We start from the raw sequence: 25655 nt of genomic DNA, 5'->3' as shown, positions 1-25655 counted from the left end.
GGAATCCTTTGGAGAAAGATTAGACTCATCCTATGCAAATGCAAACAAAGTATTCTGGCAGACCATCCTCCGCCTTCAAGGGAGAAAATCGTGCACAGCAAGGGCAATTAAGGCCTCTGATGGTGCACTTTTAACAACCAAAAAGGATATCCTCTACAGACGGAGGGAATACTTTGAGAGCCTTCTTAAACCGGGTGGCCCAGCAGTTGTGGACATCCAAGAGGTGCAGATCAGGGCAATGACTAGTCCCACAGCAGAAGAGGTCCATTTAGCAATAAAATCTCTAAAATCGGGCAAGGCTGCTGGCGATGATGAAATTTGGCCCGAAATGCTAAAAGCCTTAAATCGAGACGGTGTTCTCTGGTTGACTCGAGTGTGTCAGGCTGCTTGGATATCTGGGCGAGCACCAAAGCAATGGCAGACAGGCATAATAATACCAGTCTTTAAGAAGGGAGACCAGAAGGATTGCAGTAACTATCGTGGCATCTCTCTGCTCAGCCTGCCTTGGGAAAGTGTATGCTAAGTGCTTGGAAAGACGGTGCAGGAGCATAGTTGAGTCAAAGTTCCAGGAAGAACAATGTGGCTTTCGTCCTGGTAGAAGCACAACTGACCAAATCTTCACTTTAAGCTAGTCTTTGAGAAATCTTGGGAATATGCCAAGAATGTCTACACATGTTTTGTGGACTTGGAGAAGGAATATGACCGGGTTCCTTGGGATAAGCTTTGGCAAGTAATACAGGAGTATGGAGTGGATGGTCAACTATTAGCTGCCATCAAGTCCCTGTATGAATGCCCAGAGTTTTGTGTCAGGGTAAACAGCACAAAGTCTGAACCTTTCACAGTCTCCGTTGGCCTCCCCCGAGGGTGTGTTCTGTCACCCCTCCTTTTCATAATATTTATGGACTGGATTGATAGGCACAGCCGAGGCAGTGAGTGTGTCAGAATTGGAAAATGTAGCATTGGACGTCTGCTTTTTGCAGATGACCTAGTTCTGCTTAGCTCTTCCACAGATGACCTCCAGCAGACCCTGGATAGGTTTGTAGCTGTTTGTGCAGACGCCGGAATGAAGATCAGTGTGGCCAAAACTGAAACATTTGTGGTCTCAAGACAACCATCTCAGTGCACTCTAAATGTAAGTGGAGTCCCAATGAGGCAGGTGGAGAAGTTTAAATACCTTGGGTCCATATTCACGAATGATGGAAAATGGGACGTAGAGCTAGATACTAGAATTGGCTTAGCAAGCTCAATATTGCGGGAGCTTGGAGGTTCGGTAGTATTTAAGCGGGAGTTAAGCCAGAAGGCAAAGCTGGTTCTCTTCAATACAGTCTATGTCCCCATCCTCACCTATGGTCATGAGAGTTGGGTAATGATCGAAAGAATGCGGACACGAATCCAAGCAGCTGAAATGAGGTTCCTTCGAGGGGTTGCGGGGCTGACAAAACTCGACAGAGTCAGAAGCTCTGCAATTCGGGAAACCCTCAATACTCAACCGCTGCTTTTCCGTGTTGAGAAATCACAGTTACGTTGGTACGGGTACCTGGTCAGAATGCCACAAGAGAGGCTCCCTCAGCAGGTCCTCTTTGCCAAGCCAGAGGGTGGGAGGCCACGTGGAAGGCCAAGGACTCGCTGGGTAGATTATATCCAAAACCTTTAGTGGGCACGTTTGGGAATCCTACCAGAACACCTGAGCTTGGTGGCAGAGGATCATGACCATTGGAAGTTCCTCTTGCAGCTGCCCCACAACCCAATTAGGAAGAGTGGGCCTTGAAGATGTATGTATGTATGTATATTTAATCTCTTTTTCTAACAATTATTATTTTTTTATTCCGAGTACCTATATATGCACAAATCCAAAAAATCACTGACTCAAGACCAAAATACAAAATAAACACATTTAATAAGATAAAAAAAACAATATATATATATATATACACTTCAAACAACTTTTACAAGATCCAAGGCCTTTTATAAATAAACTTGCACTTAAGACTAGAATAAACACTTTGTTTTCACAATGACAAAATGTTCATAGCCAGTTTCTTTCTCTGTCAAGGCCCTTTTCCGAAGATATATGACTTTATTCTTCATTTTCATAGGATCCTTTCTCATCACTTATGTAGCACACATTAATTCTTCCTGACTCAATTCTGTCTCCTTTCCAGTAGAAATAATAATTAGATTCGGCATTCTTAAGATAGATGAAACTTCCTAATCAGAGTTTTTTCTCGAACATTCCTTTAGAACGTAAATAGCAATTCTTTTATTCACTAACGCTATTGACCGTCTTAACTCTTCCACTTTAAAAGAAATCCACTGTTCTATGATTCCCTTTTTGGAATCTACTACTAATCTTATAAATAGCATTTCCTCCAATATTTCTTTTAAAACGCCTATAGCAATATTTCCCTTTTATTTATCAATACTTATTCCACTTTAAACTTCATTGTTCCACGATTCCTTTTTCGGAATATACTATTAATTTTCCTGACTGTCACATAAAAAAAAACTTTAATTTCCTCCGAATCTAAATGTTTGCTGGCCTGTTTTCTAATTTTCTCTCCGACCACTCTGTTTATACACGTTACTCTGATACCGAACGCTGTTCTAGTCAGCTGTCAATCACACATCAAACTTCTCGGCGAGCATGCACACTCCATGAAAACGGCAAGCGAGAAACTAAATGTAATGGCTGACACGTAGATTACGTTCGCGACAAGAGAATGTCTTCATAAAAGACAACTTAATATTTTAAACTATAATAAAATTTCTGTAAGTAATACAAATATCAAATCCAGTAAGTACATGAAATTTTAACTGCTTTACATATCATTTTAACAAAATGACATCAATATCGGGGACATCGCAAATGCCGACAATGCATGTTATGAAACCAAAACTAATAAACATACTAACATAAACAATATGTAAAAATATTCAGAATTTTAAATTATGATTATTTTTACAGTACTATGATATTCTGTACACCTCTTTGAGGGTACATGGCAGGAATTTGATGATGATGATTAAAAAAACATTGTCTTGATTGGTGGTTGCTGAATATGCTGAATGTTGCAACAAAATATATGAAAAACAAATAAAATGAGTGAAATGGATTTGCATTCTGATTAAACAAGAGATCCATAAAAAGATGAAATCAAGGAATATCGTGAGAAGAAGAGTGAGTGGAGTTCTGAAATATATAAAGCTTAAGCCAGGGAAGTTGAGTATTTTTCAGAAAGCTAAGTTAGAAGGTGGAAAGAAATTGCTGCACATGCTAAAGGCAACCTAAAAGAATTTTATCATTATGCTGCAAGTAAAAGAAAGAATGAGTGCAGAAGAATAACTTTTCTGAATGTAGATGGTACACTTGTATCAGAAGCAGATGTGATAGCTCAAGTGATGAGTGCTCACTTTGCCAAGATCTGTCTGGCATATGTAACATAGTGTACAGTGTTACCACTACATTGGATGAAGGGATTGTGATGCGCATGAAAGAGGTTCTAGAGCTGTTGCATAGCCTAGATAAGAATTCACAGATAGCCTCTTGTTCTCCTCCTGTTTTCTAGCATTTCATGAAAAACCTCATCTACATTTTTTGGTAATAGCATCTTATCAGTCTTTTGTTTCAATCATATCCCCTCCTCCCATTCACTAGACTCTATAAATTGTATTTCCTGATTTTTCTTCATACTCAACATTCTAACAGTCAGAAACCACCTATATATATATATTTTTTTTTTTTTTGAAAACTAGATCACACATTATGTACACACTAAATTCATATGCTGTCTGATCAAGGCCTTACATTATAATCTTCTTTCTTGTACAAATCACTCTCTATATATAATTAATTGCCATAATCCATTGTTGCTGTACTCACCATTTTAGCAATATCCTTTAAATTTTAGATTCTTATCTTCCATCACTCCACAGATCTCTTAACTCATCTACTTCTAAGATATCCCCACCAATTGTATAGTCTGCATTCCAAGTTTGCTTCTTAAATTTTAAAACCTGATACTTTGCAAGATTAAACTGGTAACCCCATTTGATTATCCATACATGCAGTCTTCAAGTCATCTTTCAAAGCTACAACATCTGTTCTACTCCTACTTGCAAATTTATGTCATCTGCATCTAACTGCATATCCCTATGTAGACCTTTCTCAATATCATTTACACACAAGTTAAATAGTAACAGCACCAAAAACAGACCCTTGGTGCACACCACTAGTTACTTTCCTCTTCTGGCATATTGCTCCTCCATACATAAATTGCTGATAACTATCAGAGCCAGTCTCCAATCTAGCGCACCAATCTATTATCCAATCCCCCTCCTTACCAATTAAATTACCAACATGTCATGAGGCAGTTTGTCAAATGCCTTTTCAAAATCTAAGTATACCACTGTGTAAATCAATCTCCCTTGTAAATTGATTGCTAAAATATGATCTTCCTTTAGTAAAGCCATGCTTGTCCCTCAAAGAGAATGCTGCTATTGTTACACCAGTTCTGAATATTTTTTTCTCACTAGCCTCTCTAATACTTTAACAATAACTCTAAACATTTAGGTTAGCCTCTTAGTCAAAGTTTTACCTTATGAAGCAGAACAATTTTGTCCTCTTCTCACTCCTTTGGAACTTGCTCCAGTGTAAGACTCAAAACATTCCATGATATATCATCAAGCCCTGTAGTCTTATTAACATCAAATTTAGTAAATTCCCCATGTACTTCCTGCTTACTTACCATCATTACTTCTTTCCCATGGCACGCAAATGCTGTATGATGTCACTTTGATGATGATGAAGTTCCTTTATGGATAGCTCATTTAATATCCCAAATATACCCTCTACAATAGCTATAATCGTACCATTTTCCTTAACCACTATCATCCTTCCATAATCATTCTCTCTTATACTGGCCACACATAAAAAAATGGGATTATTTTTTTTTTTTTAGTATTGGCAGCTAATTGCTGCTCATACTGTGTTTTTTGCTATCTTTACCAAGTGAGTCTCCTTCACTGCCAGATCTTTGTACTCCTCATGCAGTGACTCCTAATATGCAAACTCAGTTTAAATACCAACTAAAAATTCATTTTTAATTGGTCAAGCTGTAAAATCTTATCATGGAACTAAATGAATTTTATTTATTTCCAGAAGTTGTGTAATATCGAAGTACATTTTCAGTGTGATGACTCTTTAGCTGGTATGTTTCTGAGTAAATTCAATGCATTTCATTTATAATGATTATCTGCTTGAGTATAGTGTACCGTTCTCCATATTTTAGTTACTAAGTTTAGTTACTGTATTTATTTATTTTTTTCTAGTTCTAATATTTATTTTTTCTAAAATACATTTAGGAAAGTCTTATTCTGTATCTTTCTAAATATTTTAAAACAGCAACATCAAGACTGCATTTGCCAAAGAGATAAAATGATTATTTCATCTAGCAAGATACTGAAAATTCAAGATATTACAGAATATGAAAGACCATTAGGAGACTCAATAGTAAATAAAGTAATTCAGCATTTTGAACAGCAAAAAGAATGTGCATATCAGGAATTAAAAAATGTTAAAGTTAGTAATCTCTTAAATAAGCTTTTGTTTTTTTAATTCTATATTTCTTTTGACACTTATGATAAATTTACTGTCATTTTTAAAATATTAGTTATATATACAATAACAAATTTTGTGTAATGTGTAGCACATGAAGTATTAATATACATTTCCTATAATTCTATAGAATAAGACATGCTCAAAAATGTGCCAGTAAATTTGTGGAAATCTTTGGTGATGAAGAATTTTAGCAATAATTTTGTTAGACCAACTAACCAGGTGTCATTGGAATAAGAAAAGCACATAAAATAACAGTGATCTCTAATTCATATCCCAAGAGCCATGAATTGCTTGCATTGTCTTCTCTAAACAGTTTAGTGACTGAAATATTTGTGCAACACTCTTCATGAAACTAATATTTATATCATACTACCATACTTTAATGCTACTGCAACTTTTCTCATGTCATCACAGTAATGATACTGTAATCTGCTATTCACTCTGAAGAAGGTGGGGGGAGCAATATTTTAGTTAATTTTCTTCTTCCAGAATTTTTTTTTTTCTTTCATGCTATACAACAAGCATACTGGCTGATGGAGAAAACATGCAACTAACTGATATAATACTGGCCTAATAGCCTTGGTTCTTCAGCTGTAATTAAGTTCTTTTTTCTTGAATGTTGATGTCAGAAACAGCATTAGTAGTTGGTATTGTTAGTTCGCCTACATATAAAAGGATGGCACTTTGGGTGGTTCCATATCTGCTGGATCTGGCATTGTTTACCATGGTGGCTACATAGTAGGGAGAAATGTGTAGGTTTACTTCCAGAAGTTGTTTATGTTTATTTATTGCTTCTTTGAATACTTAAATATTTATATAAGTATTCAAAGAAGCAATTTTTCCTCTAGTAAATAATTTTCAAAAATTATTTACTAGAGGAAAATTTAACATTTTTAATTGACTGAGAGAGCCAAATAAAGGAGGAAGTAAATAAGAAAAAACAAGAAATAGAACAAGTATACTAAGTATATCTATTACAAGAAGAAAGCATTAAAATGCTATATCAATCAGAATTAACTTACCTAAATGAATCAGAATTAGATTACCTAAATGAAGCCAAAATCGAATTGTGAATGAAAATACAGAAGAAGAAGAATGGAAAACTTTAATAAAGATAATTCATAAAGCAGCCTCTGAGGTACTTGTAAAGAAAAATAAAATATTAAAAAGAAAAACATTAGAAATTTGGAACACAGATGTAGAAAATGCAATAAATGAGCATACAAATCATTCCTTCAAAAACATATAAACAATACAGAAAAAAAGATACAAAAACAAAAGAAAAATAGCTGAAACCATAGTACAGAAAGCTCATCAGGATTCTTGGGACAGATTTATTAATAAAATAGAAGACATACATGGAAGACAAGATATATCCTACAAAATATTAAGGAAATTGAACAATGAAGAAAGAGATACATCACAAATCAACATAATACTAGAGAAACAGTGGATAGAACATAAGAATTTATGATATGACAGAAATTTAATAACAGAAAATAATAATGAAGAATATACAACCAATTAGATTAGAAGAACTAAAAGAAGCAATAAATGTATCAAAATATAGAAAATCAACCAGATTAAATGGCATAAATACAGAGCTTTGGAAATATGGTCAAGTATATACATCACAGATTCTTAAAATTAATAAATAACTGGTGGAGAAAATGTGAGGTTCCATCAGATTGATCAAAAGCTAAGGATATATCGATATTTAAGAAGATTGTGGAAATTACAGAGGAATAAGTTTATTAAATACAGTTTACAAAATTTACAGTAAAATACTGAATAAAAGACTTAGAAATATTGCAAACAATATACTCTCAGAAGAACAAAATGGTTTCAGACATGGAAGATTTGAATAGACCTGGAGTGGCTAACTAAGCGCCCTTTTGGAGAAGCTATGCCCCCCCCCCCCCACACACACACACACAACACGTTAGTTACACTTCCGCTGCTGATTTATTGGTATCATTCAACACATTGTTGCATGAATTCATTGATGGTGCTTGCTATCATTGTCCTCTTTTTCAGGTGCTTAGAAATGTCGCATAAAAACATAAATATGAAGAGGAACACAGAAATTTTAGGCAAGAGTAGGAAGAGGAGTTTCTTTTTGTGAAACAACAAAGTAAACCAGTGTGTGCCATATGCCAAATAACACTTGTGCAATTCAAAGCCAGCAATCTCAAGCATCATTATGACACGCATCACAGTAATTTTAGTAAAGAATTTCCTCTTATCTCAATCTGAGGTGAACTAAACTTTTAACTTTGAAAGAGCAACTCCACGGTCAGAGTATATTGATGTCCATGTTTACTAAAGTGGCTGATGTTATTACTGAGGCTGGTTTTATTTTAGTGTTTATTATTGCACAGTAAGGTCTGCTGTCATCAAAAATTTAACCGCCATGGACCTAGAATATAACATGCATGATACCACAGAACATGATAGCAACAACTAGCAATGTTCCAACATGCATACAGTAACAAATTTACTGTTTCTATTCTGGTTTATCAATTATATGTAACAGTTGTGAAGTTATCAGAACATCTAATAATTAATTAATGTAATTAATTGTTAATAGGCTTTTGTTGTGTAAAACGTTTCTGTACCCCGATGATGTAAGTCTTACGACTTATGAAACTTGTCAGGTTTTAATTGTTTATTTTCATTAAATTCTTTATTTACATCACAATGTGGTTTCAGTATCAAAAACTTCCCACAGAACAGAACTGCTAATCTGGTTTATCAATTATATGTAACAGATAAACCACAGAAACTTATGTGGTTTATCTAACCTAAAAGAAACCTTAGTTTACATCTAAGATTTCTTTTGTGATGCCACTGCATATTCATATAGTAGTTCTGGTTACATTAATCATACATTTATATTAAGAAATGTGAAGAAATAAGTTTTAAGAAATGTTTTCTCATGTAAAATTTTTATTAAGGAAATTTTCATTCCATATATAATACTGTCACACGAGTGACAGTCACCTATATATTAATAACATCCTTATGGAACAAGTTGACTCTTACAATTACTTAGGACAAACAATAATAATGAATAACGATTTATCTGAAGAATTAGTAAAAAGAAAGAAAGCCATATGGCTGTCATTCAGCAGACTAAAACTTACTGATCCAAATCTTGACATCTCTGCAAAGGCAAAACTATTTAATATTGACATTCTTCATCACTCGCATACAGATCAGAAACATGGAACACGACAAGAAAAGAAGAAAAGTCTCTCAGAATTACTCAGTGTGCAACAGAACGTATGATTTTTAACATCAGCAAAATGAAACGTGTTAGAAACACGGAACTAAGAAAGAGATCAGGCATAAAAGATGTGGTAACTGCAGTATGCAAAAGCAAGATGAGCTAGGCAGGTCACATAGCCAGACTCAGGGATAACAGATGGACATATAGAATACTCACTTGGCAGCCAAGAATAAAGAGAAAACCAGGAAGACCACCTACAAGATGGGAAGATCCATTAGTGAAATCTATGGGTATAACATTAAAGAGAGAGAGAAAGACTCAATATCGAGATCGTTGGAGGCATCTTTGTAACCTGCACTCATGGAGAAATCCTGAATGAAACACAGGTTCATCAAGGTAATATAATACTGTAAAAAATGAACATAATAAGCGAATCACGATTATACGATATTTTTACACATACTAAAAAGAAATTTAAAAAAATAATGATCATAAAACATTGTGTACCCATTATGCTAATGTTCTGAAGCATTACATCCATTCATTGGTGGGAGTTGCATACAGAAATGTATAATTAAGCAGTCTTCAAGTCAAAGATGATGATGTGTGTGTGTATATCATCATCATCAATTCCTGCCATGTACCTTCAAGGGGTGTACAGGATAAGATAGTACTACATGAAAAATTTACATCATTACTAACTTCCTATCTACAATTTTCCTCCAAATCATTCTGTTACTTGTCAAGACTCCAACATTATCAGATCTTATTTCTATCGTCTAAGGCACTTTGTACCTTATCAATCCACCTTTATCTTGGTCTTCCTCTGGGTCATTTTCCTGCCAACCTGGCAGAGAAGATTTGTTTTGCTAATCTTTCCTTGCCCATTCTGTTTAAGTGACCATACCACCTGAGATTAGTTCTGCTAACACATTCCTGAATGCTGACAATGTCAAGTTCTTTCCTAATATCCTCGTTTTTTATATGATATTGCCATTGATGCCATTTGATCACGCCTCTAATCTTTCTCAGGACTCTCATATCTGTAGTCTCTAGTCTTTGGTCAAGTGTTTTATTTCTGACCCAGTTCTCAGATCCATAAGTTAAAACTGGTTTGAACACTGTCTTGTATACAGCTAATTTAGTGTTCCGACTAATTTCTCTCTTATTCCATATGAATTTATTCAATTGACTTCCCACCTTACCAGCTTTGCTGATTCTGTTGTCTATTTCTATATTTAATTTACCATCTTCACTAAAAATCATACCTAAGTAGCTGAAATGTTTTACTTGTTCCACAGGTTCTTCATTCACAATGCAGTTGACATTTTCAACAATTCTACCTGTTTTCATTGTCTTTGTCTTTTTATTGCTGACCTTCATACCATATCTATTACAACAGTTATTCAGTTTAGTCAAGGAATCTTGCAAACTTGTAGCGGATTTATTAAAAGTATAACATCGTCTGAATAAAGCAAAGAGCTGCATTAACATCTCCAATTCTGATATCATTTTTAATACCACTTTCCTTCAATATGTGATCCATATAGATAATGAATAACAGAGGGGATAATGTACATACTTGTCTCACACCATCATTAAATCATCTTCCTGTACTTCCTTCAATTCTAACTGCTGACTTACAACTCAAATAAAAACTAAGTATTACTTGATATAATGCCCCATTGACACCATATAACTGTAGTGTATTGAATAGCTTCTTTCTTGGCACCTTGTCATATGCCTTTTTCAGATCTACAAAACTTAAATAGAGATCTTTGTTATATTCCCATACTTTCTCAACTATTTGTCGTAAAGTGAAGATCTGATCCTGTCAGCCTCTATTTGGCCAGAATCCCGCTTGTTCTTCACTAAGCTTTTCTTTCACAATTCTTCTCAACCGTTTCTCAAGTATACTTGCATAAATCTTTGCCAGGAACACTCAGTAGGGATATACTTCTGTAATTCTCACGTTCAGTTTTATTTTACTTTTTATATATAGGTACTGTGAGAGCTATATTCCAGTTATCAAGAATTCGCCCCTCTGTCCAGGCCTTTTGAACTATACAGTGCAGCCACTGTAAGAATTTTATACCACCATACTTCAGCATTTCTTGTCGAATATCATCTACTCCTGCTGCCTCTCCACATTTCAAGCCTTTGATGGCTTTTTCTACTTCATGTCACCTTTATCATCTCTAACTCCTTTTACAACACTCTTTCCTCCATTCCTAAGCTTCTTCAACAACCTCCAGAATATCTTACCACCTTCTTGATAGTTATTTTCTATATTCTTGCCAAAGTCATCCCATGACTTTTGTTTAGCTAGTTTTACACAGTGTTTCGCTTTCTTACATTTGTCTCTGTATTCTCTAAGAGCAAAAGCTGATTATTTTCCAGGAACTTTTGATATGCTTTCTTCTTTTCCTTCATTGCCTCTTTAACTTCCTGTGTCCACCATGGAGTTCTGATTTTTCTATCCTTGCAGACAACCTTACCACATGCCTCTCTGACTGAATAAATCAGAGTTTTCTTCAAGGCTTGCCACTGAATCTCCAAGGTTTTGTTCCTGTTCTCAAACTCTTTCATTTTTTCTTCAATAATCTTTGTGTATTTTAGTCTACAGTTCACATCTGAGAGCTACTCAACTTTAATTCGCTTTAACACTTTCTTACATGTTATTCTTTTCAATATGAAATTTAATTTTGTCCTGCTCAAGACTGAGTAGTGATCACGTCCAGTTTCAAATCCTCTGTACACTCTGGTGTCCTGCACAAGGGAGAAAACATCACTATCAACAATAACATAGTCAATGAGACTTTTCTTATTCCTTGCCTCTTCTCTCCATGTGAATTTCTGCACATTTTTATGTTGGAACATGGTATTAGTAATAACCAGTCCATGTCCTGAGCAGAAATCCAACAGGTATTTGCCATTATTATTAGCTTTGCCCTTTTCTTCAAATTTTCCCAAAATATTTTTGTATGCCTGACAATCATTTCCTACTCTGCTATTCAGATCCCCAATGAGGATCACCTTTTCCTTTTTTATTGTGAGTTGCTTTTTCTAAAGCATCAAAAAATTCCTCCACTTCTACCTTAGTAGAACCTTCTGTGGGACCATAGGCACAAATAAGTCTCATTGTCCAGTTCCCCATTCCGATATTTGCCCACATCACTCTGCTTGAGACTGACTGTCATTCAAGAAGATTAGCCTCATATTTTGTGTTGAATACTATGGCTACTCCTTCTTTTCCTTGATTGTCATTGCGTGAATATAACATTTGGTATTTATTGCTTAGAAAGATCTCACCAGTTTTTGTCTTTTTTGTTTCAGTCACCCCTATTATGTCGATCTGGTACTTATCTAATTCCTCAGCTAGCTCCATTTCTTTGCCATTCAGGCTTCATATGTTGATAGTACCGATCTTTAACTTTGGTGATGTTGAGTTGCGGTGTGTTTTCAGATTTGTTCCAGTAGCTGACTTTTCGCTGTTTGACCTGGTTCCCTGGTGAAAACAAAAGGGGCCTTGTTTAACTGGGCGACGCCCCAGCTGGCATGAAATTTTGTCATGTTGTACGATCATTTTTTATTTTGGTTTAACCAATAAGAATACTATTTGGTCTGCTAAATCCCAAATTGCCAGCCCATCCTTGTTCTTTCAGTATCCAGGTAGATACCTAACAGAGTTCTCTGCAATTCTGTATAAATGTGCATATCATTTATATAGCTTTGACCCTTAACCACCCCGTGTGTATATATATATATTTATAAAAAGATTGAATGACTAGAACCGAGAGAAATGAAAACAAAATGTATTAGTACTACACAACTAGTTTCAGCATGTATCAGCCTTCATCAGGTGCACATTAAAAAAGAAGAAACAACTAAAAAACATGGAGGAAATAACTGTAAACAACACAGAAAATTAGTGTATATATATATTTCAACGTTGAAACATTGAAGTCTGCGCATTTAAAACTGTTCCCTCATTGGCTTCATTGTTGGGCGTATGCATGCGTGTAGCATCTCATGAACGCCAGTATTTGACCACAGCACAATGACAGTCTGAAAGGTTGTAACTCAGGTTGTTGTTGAGATGTAGGGGGTTGAGAATGATTTCCTTTGATTCTATTATCTTCCTTTCTAATTCATCATGGTAATGTTATTGAAAACATGGAAAATATTATTAGACTTGTCCCATAGGACTGTATGGCAAGGGTTTTCTTTATTAGAATTGGCCGAGAATAGAACGTGACTAGACAAAGCACTGGCTCACGTTCTCTTGTGACGACCATACTTCACCATACTTATGAATTAGAAAGGACGATAATGGAATCAAAGGAAATCATTCTCAACCCCCTATATCTCAACAACAACCTGAGTTACAACCTTCAGACTGTCATTGTGCTGTGGTCAAATACTGGCGTTCACGAGATGCTATACGCCGAACAATGAAGCCAACGAGGGAACAGTTTTGAATGCGCAGACCTCGCCGTTTCAAAGGTGAAATATATATACACTAATTTTCCGTGTTGTTTACAGTTATTTCCTCCATGTTTTTACTGGTTATTTCTTCTCTTTTAATGTGCACCTGACAATGACTGATACAAGTTAAAAGTTTTCATTTCTCTTGGTTCTAGTCATTCAATCTTTTTATAAAAATGTATAACAACCGAGTAAATCAATCTTCATATATATATATATATATATATATATATATTTATATGCAGAGTCCTTAAAAAAAATGTATACACACTTCAGCAAAAGAAAAACCTGTATAAAAATTGTAATACTAAATTTATACAGACATTAAGGGGTGAATACAAGTGACCTTTGATTTCTACAATTACACGAGGCTCAAAGTGGTTACCATTAGCGTCCAGACATTTATTATGCTAGAGAAACAATGATTTGATCACAGGTTATTCTACTGGCATGACCTCTAGTGAAAAAAAAAAAAAAATTTACAAATTAATTATTTAGAAACTACATCTAGCTAAATTCTATTTATGATAACATGACAAACATTCTTTCTTATAGATAGTTTTCTTTCAGTAACAATGATGTCCTATTTTTAGCATTACAATTGTTATTTTTGATGTAGGATCCTGGATTATCTACAGTCCTGTTTATAGTTACTCTTAGAGAGGAAGGTTCTGTGGGTCGAATATATGCCTTCCATATGTTTGGGATTTTTAGACCATCATTATTGATCAGATTGGGGTGGTTGATAATAATCACACAGGCTTCCTTAAATTTGATTCGTATCATGTTTTGGTGTGATGTAAACAACTGGTGCTTTTTCAGTCAGTTCTATGTAAGGTGTTCAGGGCATGATCAGAAAAGCCAGCTTCACCATAGTTATTATATTTAATGTGTTGTTTATGTTCCTTTTGTCTGATAGTAATTGTGCATCCTGTTTCTCCTATATATATGGTAGATTACATGTGCAATAAATACGGTATACTCCAGAATGGGCCAGCAGAGGGAGTGGGTCTTTGGATGAGTTGAGTAAGCTTTTTAATTTAGCAGGAGGTTTAAAGGTGGCTTTGAGGTTGTATTTTTGTAGTATTCTGTTTATTTTATCTGATGTTTCTTTAATGTAAGGAATGGTTATGGTTTTATTGTAGTCTGGTTTATCTTTGTTTTTTATTGAGGTCTTGTAGAGAATTTTGTTAATAGTGTTTTGGCTGTAACCATTTTTTAGAAAAGTATTGCTAATAACTTTAAATTTGTCTTTCAGTGCATGTTCATTGGAGCAGATCTTCAAACTATCTATAAGAAAGAATGTTTGCTCATGTTGTCATAAATAGAATTTAGCTTGATGTAGTTTCTAAATAATTAATTAATTTATATATTTTTTTCTCACTAGAGGTCATGCCAGTATAATAGCCTCTGATCAAATCATTGTTTCTCTAGCTTAATGTATGTAATGTAGCTCAGCTTTGTCCTGTATATTTGTATATGCTCCAGATGATGATCTTAATATGAAGATCGAAACGTTGGGAAATTAAAAGAGTTATTTATAACACAGTTGTAAAGTCCATAATTTCTAAAATGAACTACTGTTTAGGCAACGTTGGCCAAAGTGTTTCAGTGGGATTGCTGCAAATGCTGTTTCGATTTCTTTCCGAAGGGCCACCAGTGTAGCTGGTTTTCAACGATACACTACATCCTTTAGAGTCGCCTTCATTGTTGTTGAACTTCAACAAATTATCAAATTTGAAATATCACTTTAAAATGGTCTGGCGTTCCTCAAACTCATGCTCGGCCATTTTGTTTGACTGTCCTACTAGTCACATGTTGATGCTAGTATTCATGTGAATAACGACATCCTTTGAGAGAACATCATACTACACATTGGTACCATAATTTGATCATACTTCGAACAAAGACCATAGATGACATCTGTTAAAGCGTGTATACATTTTTTTTCTGTATATATGTATATATACACACAGTCTGCTTTGTAAATAGTATTTACATGAAATTTTGTGTATCTAGCATTGTCTTGAGTTTTTGAATCTTTAGTAATTTATTTTCATTATATTGTGCTAGGATAGTGCACACCACGCGCTTGGCCGCACGAAGGAAGACTTGGTTTCGAGTCTAGTCGGCGACTAGAGGAAATTTTTCTAAGCCTTTTTTCGACCGGTTCCCGAGTTAGTCGATCTCTGGCACGGGCAAGCAGGTTTTTCCTCCCGGAAACTCGGGTTTTTCGTCCTGTAAACTCAAGAAAATCGACCGTAGAACCCACATTATTTCAGACATTAAATATATTGTGTTAGGGTTAGGGACTACGAGATGGCGGCACATATGAGCCGTCTCTCTTCACTGTGTACCGCTTAATTAGTGATAGCCTTGGGCCATCTATCTCTGATTGGTACCAGTGGAGATTGAACTGCCCACTCAGTCTTCAAAAGTTAGATAGGGCTAAATGGCCTCTCCTACTCCCCGCATACGGGAATTAAAAAAAAAAAAAAAAAAAGCGTTAGCTGATTATTATTATTATTTTTTTTTTTGTGCTAGGATAACACTACCAGCTTACTTTGCTTTGGGGGGGGGGGGAAAGATAACTGATAAAGCCAACTTTATTGAACTCTATGATAAGCTTTGGATAGGGAATTGGCAGTGAGTCACCTAGTCCAGTATTACTTCAGTATCAGCTGAAGCAGTTTTTTAAAATAGTTTACTAAAATGTGAAAAATGCTGATCTAAATAAATTCAATATTATTAAATGTTTAGCAGATGAATGAAAAGTAATAGCAGTGGACTTGAAATCTATTGAGGTTCCCACACAGGTTTGTATCCTGATAGCCTGGTTGGCCAAGTGAGTAGCATACCCACCCTCCACTCAACAGTCTGTTGGTTCAGATCTCTCTCTGTGGGCATGAATGTTTGCAATTGTCTTTAGGTGGGAGATGACTTTTATTGCTTAAAGTGAAATCCACCTCCTGCTTATTGAAAGCCTGAAGTGACTCGAAAAAAGTTCCATGTTTTGTCTCTGGAGCAGGGTATTATGATTATGTAAATAATAAATTGAAAAAAAAAAATTAAATCTTAACCTTCTCAGTAGGCTAAGATTTAATTTTTCCTGGATACGAATTATGTAAATTTTCTGGATGCGAATTATCCAGAAAACCAACCTTCCTGGATATGAATTATGTAAATTTATAAATTGCTCTTCATCCCAGTAAAGATTAATTCATAAGATAGAATTGCAATCTGACCCTAGCTTTTTAAGGAGGATTTCTTTAAAAATTTCATTAGTTGCTTTTTAATAATGTATTCCGAATATGCTATTTTATAGGTATCTTATGAAACAGAAGAAGAAAAGTTGCAAAATGAGCTCAATTCTATTTTTACTCAGAAGACTGAGGTGGAATGTATGCTAAAACATAATTCAGCCAAAAGTGTAAGATTATATAATAAAAATAAATATTGCATCTAAAGTCTTCAAGAAAAATTCTAAAAACATTCTCTCTTTTTTCTTTTCCATTTGTCAACAGTGCTTATTTTATAATTCCTGCATTAAATGCTCATCAATAACTACTCTACCTTTCTGATATTAGTGTGAAGCTATTATTTCACACAAGTAATAATAATAAAATTTGAAATTATTAATAATTTTTTTAAATTTATTATAATCAAAAGTAAGGTAGTAAGTAGAATGAAGCAGGTAATGATAGGCTCTTATTATGCTCAGCTTTTCCTTAGTTAAAGTCCTTTGTGTTTTATGTAAGTTAATAGAAAAAAAAAAAAGTGTTCTTGGGTGAAATTCCACTGTCTTTGAGATGGCAGCAATATGAAATAAGCTCCCAAGAAGTTGCAGTACTGCTGCTGGTGTTTAGTTGATTGAACAAATCTTTAATCAGAATAGTTTTAGAATTGTGGGATTTGTTAGAATGATATCATGGCCATACAGATTTATTTTTGAGTTCACAAGAAAGCTGAAAAAGGTTATAAGGATCATTCAAGACTTTTTATTTCAATGATTTAAACACTTTGATGCTGCTTTAAAATACATGTGTTAATTCTTATTTTTAACCATGTAGAAAACCAAAAAATGTGACTTATTTTCTATTCAATGAATCAATAAGCTTCATATAGAAAAATTGTCACAAGAGAGATCATCATTAAATTATTAAAATAGAAATAGAATGTTAATTTTTTTCTTTAAATTTCCTAGATATAAATATTAAAATATCTCATGAAAAGTATTGTTGGATATGTTATTGTTGATAGCAATATACTCAGCCTAGTTCAGGAGAAATGTATATAGGGAATTATAGGAAGTGATTGCCATGTAGGTTTGAGCAGGGTAAAATTGCATATACTGTTGAAAAGCAAGTTCTAAAAAGAATCAGAATTGTGCATATTTCAGAGATAAGTAATCTCAAATATACAAATATTATTCAGGAGAAATGAAAATCTGAAAACAAGAATCAAACCTTGGAGACTCAGTGCAAACTCTAAAAAATATTGATTCACCCAAGGAAGAATCATGTAATGAAGTTGTTTGCAAGGATAGAATAATCGGATTTCCATAGTGCACTTTGGAAGTTAGAGACAGTCATGGAAAAGAAGAAAGCATATTACTAAAATGTTAATCAGCTCTCTGATTCAACACTCTGAAGCAAGAAGGAAAAAGCGTACAAGATGAAAGGAAGAATTTATTGCGTTATAAGCAATAATTATGCAGCACGTGATGGAAGGGATTTGAGGTTCAAATGTATCAGATGAAGTAACATCATCTAAGAATCTGTGTATAAGTGAGATGACCTTATGCCTCCAACTGGTGAGTGATTATGTACTTTTGGTTTGAAGGTGACAATGCATGTGAGAGATTTGACTTGAAAGTGGCATGTGCAAAACTGTGAGGCACTTGATTACAATAAATTTCACAGGAAGTAGTGTATCTATACAAAGCTACATCTGACTGTATCCCAGAGGTAGGAGAATAAATTGTATGGGAGTTAAATAGCAACACCAGTTACATAAAAATTTAGATCCAGTATTGTGTTGAGGTTCAGGAGCTGTATAAAGAGCAAAATATTTTGGTGGAGAGAAAGCTGCTGAAAATCTATTTAAAAAAGAACTGCAGTAAAGATAATTTAATAAAAACTATTTGCATACAGATATTTCAGTTTGTGTATTGGAAACCATATTCAGTGTAAAGAACAATGGAAAATCTAAATGCAACAAATTGAAACTATATTCTCTAAACAATGGCTATCATTTCTTTTAGGCTTACATGGTGATCTGAATGCATTTTTGAAAATTATGGAGCCAACTACCATGTTTGAATAAAAACTTTAGTTTAATATAACTAAAATCTACATTCGGCGTTTCGACCTTTATGTCAAGGTCATCTTCTGGAGCATACAACTATACACAGGTAACAAGCTATACTACAATCAAACTGATTTGTTAAAGATGCTGACCAACCGCTACAACAATTGTTGGCCTGACCTCTGGTGAAAAAAAAAAATTAAAATTACAAATTAAAAATAAAAATTAAAAAAAATATAAAAAATTATACATTAACGCTAGAGTCCTATTATTAGTGTTGTCTACTATATACATATATAAATATCATTCCAGCCAGTTGGTATGGAGTGGTTCGAAATGGAAAACAAAAATTCGCTCCCGTTCCTAGACACACTAGTCACATGTCTTCCTTCACGGTCTACCGAAAACTGACACACACTGGCCAATACATACATGCTAATTCATACCACCACCCATCACAAAAATATAGAGTCATTACACCCTTAAAAACAGAGCCACAACAATTTGCTCTAACCAGCAAGCTCTGAAACATAAAATAAAATACTCCATAAAACTACAACAAAAACGAATCTAGATTACAGTAAAACCATAGCCATCCCATACATTAAAGGGTTATCAGAAAAAATCAACAGAATCCTACAACATTATAACCCCAATGCCACCTTTAAACCACCCACTAAACTTAAAACCATATTCAACTCCTCTAAGGATCCTCTCCTCCCATTAGCACATCCTGGAGTCTATTGCATCCGCTGCACCTGTAACTTACCGTACATTGGTGAAACAGGATGGACAATCCCTATACGCAAGAAAGAACACATTAAATATAACCATTATGGTGAAGCAGGCCTCTCAGACCACGCACTCAACACCTTACACCAAATCAACTGGAAAAGCACCTGCTCTTTACACTGCACAAAAACTTGGTACGAAAGGAAATTTAAGGAATCCTGTGAAATCCTGATAAACCACCCAAATATCAACAACAAAGATGGCATGAAAATTCCAAGGATCTGGATGGCACACATTCTGCCTACCTAATATGTAATATCTAGCATTAGTCAGGACTCTAGCCAATCCTCAGCTAGTATTAGAAACCACTCCATACCAACTGGCTGGAATGATGTTAATATATGTATATAGTAGACAACACTAATAATAGGACTCTAGCGTTAATGTATAATTTTTTATATATATATATATATTTTTAATTTTTTTTTTTTCACCAGAGGTCAGGCCAAGAATTGTTGTAGCGGTTGGTCAGCATCTTTAACAAATCAGTTTGATTGTAGTATAGCTTGTTACCTGTGTATAGTTGTATGCTCCAGAAGATGACCTTGACATAAAGGTCGAAACGTCGAATGTAGATTTTAGTTATATTAAACTAAAGTTTTTATTCAAACACGGTAGTTGTCTCCATAATTTTCAAAAATGCAATGGTTATCATTCACAAAAGAAAAAAAAGAATTACATTTGCAAATAAAACAATTTCTCCAGTGTTTAGTTTACAATATGTACAACTCTCTCTCTCTCAGAAGATGCATTTAAATTTAAACATTTTTTTAGGTAGTAACTTTGTATCATTCCAAAGAATCCTGTGGCTAATGTTAATTCCATATTCTGCAAGGCTGGCTGTTTCTGGATTTACAACAGAAGTACCTAAGGTTATAAGGCCAGTAAAGCACCATGCTTCCTAGGGTTTCTGCAGTGCTTCTGTCTGCCCTAGAAAATCCGAGGAAGAGTGTGTGATTTTTGTGTCAGATTGTACCCATATCTGCAGCAAGTCTCTAAGGTGAACAGCCGCTAATTGATAGAGTAATGTAGGTAAGGAAAGTCAGCAAGACATCCATAACCTTGGAGACAAGGATTGGCTCTGAGGACTGTACCAATCAGGCTGGGATCCAAAGCAGGTGTGGCATTGCACCAGGACTGGACAAAATTTTCCAGTGATGGAACGGTTGAGTCTAGACCAGAACTTTCTCATTGAATACCTCAGCTGCACACTGTGCCTGAATAACTCATGATCAAGGACTCATGTAGCGAAGATGTCTGTGCTCAGCAGAACTGGCATGGACAAGTGGAATCCGACTGTCTAATTGATACAAAGCATTGTAATGGCCATTGAGAGGTGTTGCTGCCATCTGATCCTTCCCATTGTTATGAATGTGATAGCACTTCACATGCAAGATTGTTATACAATATTCAGAGGGATAAGTAAGCAAAATAAACTTGTGACATGAATAGGAAAGTGACTGATGGACAGAAATTGAAAGTGATGCATGGAGATGCTGAGTCTAAGAGAAATGACTAGTGGTGATGAGTTGCTGCAGGAAATTATATTTTTTCCTTTAACTCAAGGTGCTACTCTACCTATGAACAGCTGCTAACTGTGTAAATTGCAAATCTGCCCAGACACTGAATACTAGTCTCACATATTGGCAAAGATCTCTAATAGCTTGCTAGCATAAATTAGCACAGAAGAGATTAAGGGTTTTGCACGTGGACCATTGTTGCTCAACTTATATATTATCATAACAAATACATTATGACTCCTCTTGTATAATATCAGAATATTATCCTTCTACAAGACTAAATGTTGATCCCCAAACTGTTCCGTGTAGTTTTGATAATCTTGTTAATTTCAACACCAGCAACTCAATCCTATTTTATTTCTTATAAAAGAGAAACTTTTCTTTCAGTCTTACTTTTGACAACATCAAAATCTCTAGACAAGTTGGGATTACTCTAACCTTGAAAATTTTGGTATAAACATATTACAAATATTACCTCTTCATCATGCAAGAAATTATATTTTTTCCTTTAACTCAAGGTGCTACTCTGCCTCTGAACAGCTGCTAACTGTGTAAATTGCAAATATGCCCAGACACTGAATACTAGTCTCACATATTGGCAAAGATCTCTAATAGTTTGCTAGCATAAATTAGCACAGAAGAGATTAATTTTAATGGGTAATTAATTTAGATTAATTACCCATTTCCTGTTGCTTACATTTTCTCTGAATACTTACATGGGCACTGTTCATCAGAATTGACATTAGTTATCTTTGTGAAGGCAACAGTATAGCACAAGCATGCATTCCATTGTTAATCTCTCTTTTTTGAAAATATAGACAAAGTTATTATTATTATGACTATGGGCCACTCCAGGGAGTCCTTAGACTCATCGAGGGAGGCCCTAAACATCATGTCCACACAACTATGCGGCATTCTCACAGTATTTATCATACCTTGCCTTGAACTCACTTACCGTCGTAGCACCCACAACAGACTCTGGCAGCTTATTCCACTCATTTACTACTCTAAAAGTAAAGAACCCAGCTCTAACACCCTTGCTAACCACACTCTTGCCCAGCTTCTATAGGTGTCCCCTATGGCAAGGAGACTAGTCACTCTCTGTATTGATGTCATGTCCACAAATTTATATTCTCTGACTACATTCCCCACTCTTTCCTTCTGTCTAATTACCATTGAATTAATGATGAATCTTACAAACTATAACAGCGAAACTGTGATAAAAAGAAGTCTCCCTCATAAACTAAATTCAGCACTAAAAAGTCACAACACAACTGATCACAATATATGTGGGGGGGACAGAAAAGTTCATAAACACTTGGAACAAAAATGATATTAAAGCAACTGATATAACCACAAGAAAGAACATATCTTACATGCTTCATCAAATTGTAATAATTTATTCTTTCTTTTTCTTTTAGGATATATAAGAAGACATGACAGAGGTTTTGAAGAAATTCAAAGACACAGAGGTGCAGGCAATCATGAAGTTTTTCATGCAAGAAAAGTTCACAACTGAGATTTGCATGCCCTTGTGTGAGACTTTAGGGAACTGTGCCCCAGCATATCCAACAGTTGCCAGATGAGCAGCCAAGTTTAAAATCCTGAGAAACAAATGCCCCCAGGTCAGGAAGATTTTCTACAATAATCATACTTGAAAACACCAATGCAGTACATGCCATGATGATAGGCAAATACCAGCCAAAAACATTGCAAAGACTCTGGGTATATCCAGGGAATGAGTTGCAGTTATTATCCGCCAACATCTAGACATGTAGAAGCTCTCAGTGAAGTGGGTCTCCAAATGTTTGAATGCTGACCAAAAGAGAGAACGTGTGCTGTCACCTCAAGGGATTTTTGGTGATTTTGAGAAATCAGGTGCAAATATTTTGGCTCATATTGTGACTGTTAATGAAACATGGCTTCATCACTATGACCCAGAGACCAAACAACAGTCAGTGGAGTGGAAACACAAAGGTTCTCCATGGCTAAAGAAGTTCCAAACCCAAAAGTCAGCAGGGAAGGTTCTTGCCATTGTCTTTTGGGATATGGATGATGATCCTTTCTGTGGTACTTTGTGAGGTACTTGGTAATCTTTACCTCAAAAAAAGTGAAACTGTTACAGCAACAGTTTATTCAATGGCTCTAAAGGAACTGAAGGAAAAAAGGCCACAGGAAACTGAGCAGAGGCATGTTGCTTTTGCAGGACAATGCACCTGCTCACACTGCTCATGAAACCCAACAGACAATACACAAATTGGGCTTTCAATGTCTGTCTCTCCCACCATATTCACCATACCTGGCCTCATCTGATTATTTCTTATTCCCAAATTTAAAGAAAACACTTGAAAGGAACAAAATTTACCACAGGTGATGATGATGTCATATCTGCAGCTGAGGACTGGTTTGTGCATCAAGGGAAAGGCTTTTTTTCTCAGAGGATTACAAATGATGCAGCAGAATTTTAACAAGTGTATAACACTTCATGAGGAATATGTAAAATAATGTGTAAGTTACATGGTTTTACCTCAGTTCCTTCATGGTGATTATAACACTTTTCAGCACACCCTTATACAAAGTATGTCAGAACCTCTTCAATAAAAACTCACTTTCACATCAGCTTTACTAGCATCCATGGCATTAACACCAAACATAAATGACATTTACCATCAATGAATCGTCCAGACCAGACCTCTTACTCTTGGCTGAAATCCAAATTGCATCTACATCTACTACTGTCCACCTCTAATGTCCAGATCACATGCTTCACAGTTCCTTTTGTTTCAGTGGCAACTGTGCCTTTGTGAGATCAGACACTGTATGCCACAGAGTGGTTAATTTAAAATCCCTTACTTTTGACCTCTGATGCAATGCTTCCTTGCCTCACTTGGTAATATTCATCTGCTGCATTTACCATTCTCCAGTCTAAGATGACCACTCAGACTTCATCACGTTCCTTTCCATGAAACTTAACCATCTGCAATCCAGCGATCTAAATAGTGAAATCATCTTCCTAGGTGATCTCAATGTCCACAATTTTTTAAGATGCCCTTTTCCAACACCACTAATGAAGCAGAGGTCTTTGCCTTAAGCAATGACCTAATGCAAATTGTACATCTGTCTACATGAATTCCTGATAACCCTCTTCACTCTCCCAGAACTCCAGATTGCTTTTTAGCAGTTCTTCCAAATACTCTATAGTAGTCACCTGTTTATGTTATACAAAAGTGTGCATATGTTGGTTGCTGCATCATTTGACTAGTGTTGATGAACAGACTACATCAACCATTATTTGGATCATAGTCGCCCTACTTCACAGTGTGCAAAAAAAAAAAAAAAAACAGTTCCGAACTTTTTTGGAAAGTGTATGCTGACTTCTTTTGAGATAACAAAGATGTCATTCACTAGGATTGTATGGTTAAAGGAATGATAAATTTTCAAAAGCTATGTGAAGACTTAGAATTTTGTGAAACATTGTCATTGAGAAAGAGTCATTGTTTTTGCCACATAGTAAAAGCTGTACTCAAATCTGTTTCATTCATTGGTTGTTAAGGAGATATCTGAGTTTGAAAATCCTCCATATAGGCCAGGCTGGACTTAGTTCCATTGGTCTTCTGGCTATTTTCTAAATTGAAAATGCATCTCAGGTATATCCACTTCAAGTGGATATACCTGAGATGCATTTTCAATTATGATAAAATATACCTGAGATGCATTTCAGTAATGATAAAAGTAGAGTTAGAAAATATTCTGAAAACAACCTGAAGAGTTTATGACAAAGGCTTTGAAAAACTTATGCAGCGGAGAAAGTGTTTGAAAGATTATATCGATATTATATACACTATAATATCATATATTATAGTGTATGAAAATAAAGAGGAGGCTGCAATCTACCATTTTTTCTCCCTTCACTGATCTCTTTCAGGTAAGGGTCTTAATGGGAGTATTGTCCACAAAATGTCCATATATATATATATATATATATATATATATATATATATGCACTAATCATAGAACTAAAATGTGTGGAATATATAAAATTAATAATTGTTATTTTTAAGATATCCTTAATGAAAATAATAAATTAAAATAAATGTCTGAGAAGTTGTATAATTTTTGATGACTACTAATTTCACATTTTTTTCTTTAACAGTAATGTTTTCTTTAAATCATACTAGTGTTTCAGGATTAAAGCAGAACTCCCAAAAAGAGAAAAGTTGTCGATCACCCTGTGATTCTATGAAAAAAAAAAAAAAAAAAAAAAAGAAAGAAAAGAAAATCAGGATTATGTTAATAATGTAAATACCCTTATTTACATTATTAACATAATCCTGATTTATGGATTATGTTAATAATCCATAAATCAGGAATTATGTTAATTCCTGATTTATGTATGAGAAATTATGTTAATAATGTAAATACCCTTAAACTGTGTTGCATCTGTTATAGAAATGTTATTTTTTGTGCAAAAGTAATTTTAAACATCGTGCTTTTGTTATTTATTTACTTAATGTAATGGCAATGTCTCCTTGTCTATATGTTATCATATGATAATGAATGAAAAAAAAAAAAATTCCTCTGTCAAGAAAACATCTTTGACTACCCCATTTACTTTACCTGTCATTGTTGGACATCTTTTTATAGAGACATGTATAAAGTATAGGTTATATAACATATCTGAAAACATACCATCTCAGTA

The 25655-nt window shown here is 34.8% G+C and overlaps 1 protein-coding gene across 5 annotated transcripts in view; it reads left to right on the top strand.

Annotated features, from left to right (window-relative positions):
- rad50 (DNA repair protein rad50) overlaps positions 1 to 25655 on the top strand; it is a 664851-nt gene that overhangs the window by 235565 nt on the left and 403631 nt on the right. For all 5 annotated transcript variants that reach the window (XR_016548684.1, XR_016548685.1, XM_090396855.1 and 2 more), the window contains exons 14-15: positions 5402 to 5578; positions 16663 to 16767. Coding sequence is in view for 3 of the 5 variants with exons in the window: in XM_090396855.1 (XP_090252981.1) it covers positions 5402 to 5578; positions 16663 to 16767 (282 nt within the window). In the remaining 2 variants the exon portion in view is untranslated. The remainder of the gene's footprint in view (positions 1 to 5401; positions 5579 to 16662; positions 16768 to 25655) is intronic.

Source organism: Typopeltis vanoorti, chromosome 8, assembly GCF_054136105.1.
Source record: "Typopeltis vanoorti isolate ZY-2024b chromosome 8, IOZ_Tvanoo_1.0, whole genome shotgun sequence".
In the NCBI taxonomy this organism is placed as follows: Eukaryota; Metazoa; Arthropoda; class Arachnida; order Uropygi; family Thelyphonidae; genus Typopeltis; species Typopeltis vanoorti.
This window is presented reverse-complemented; position numbering and strand designations above follow the sequence as displayed.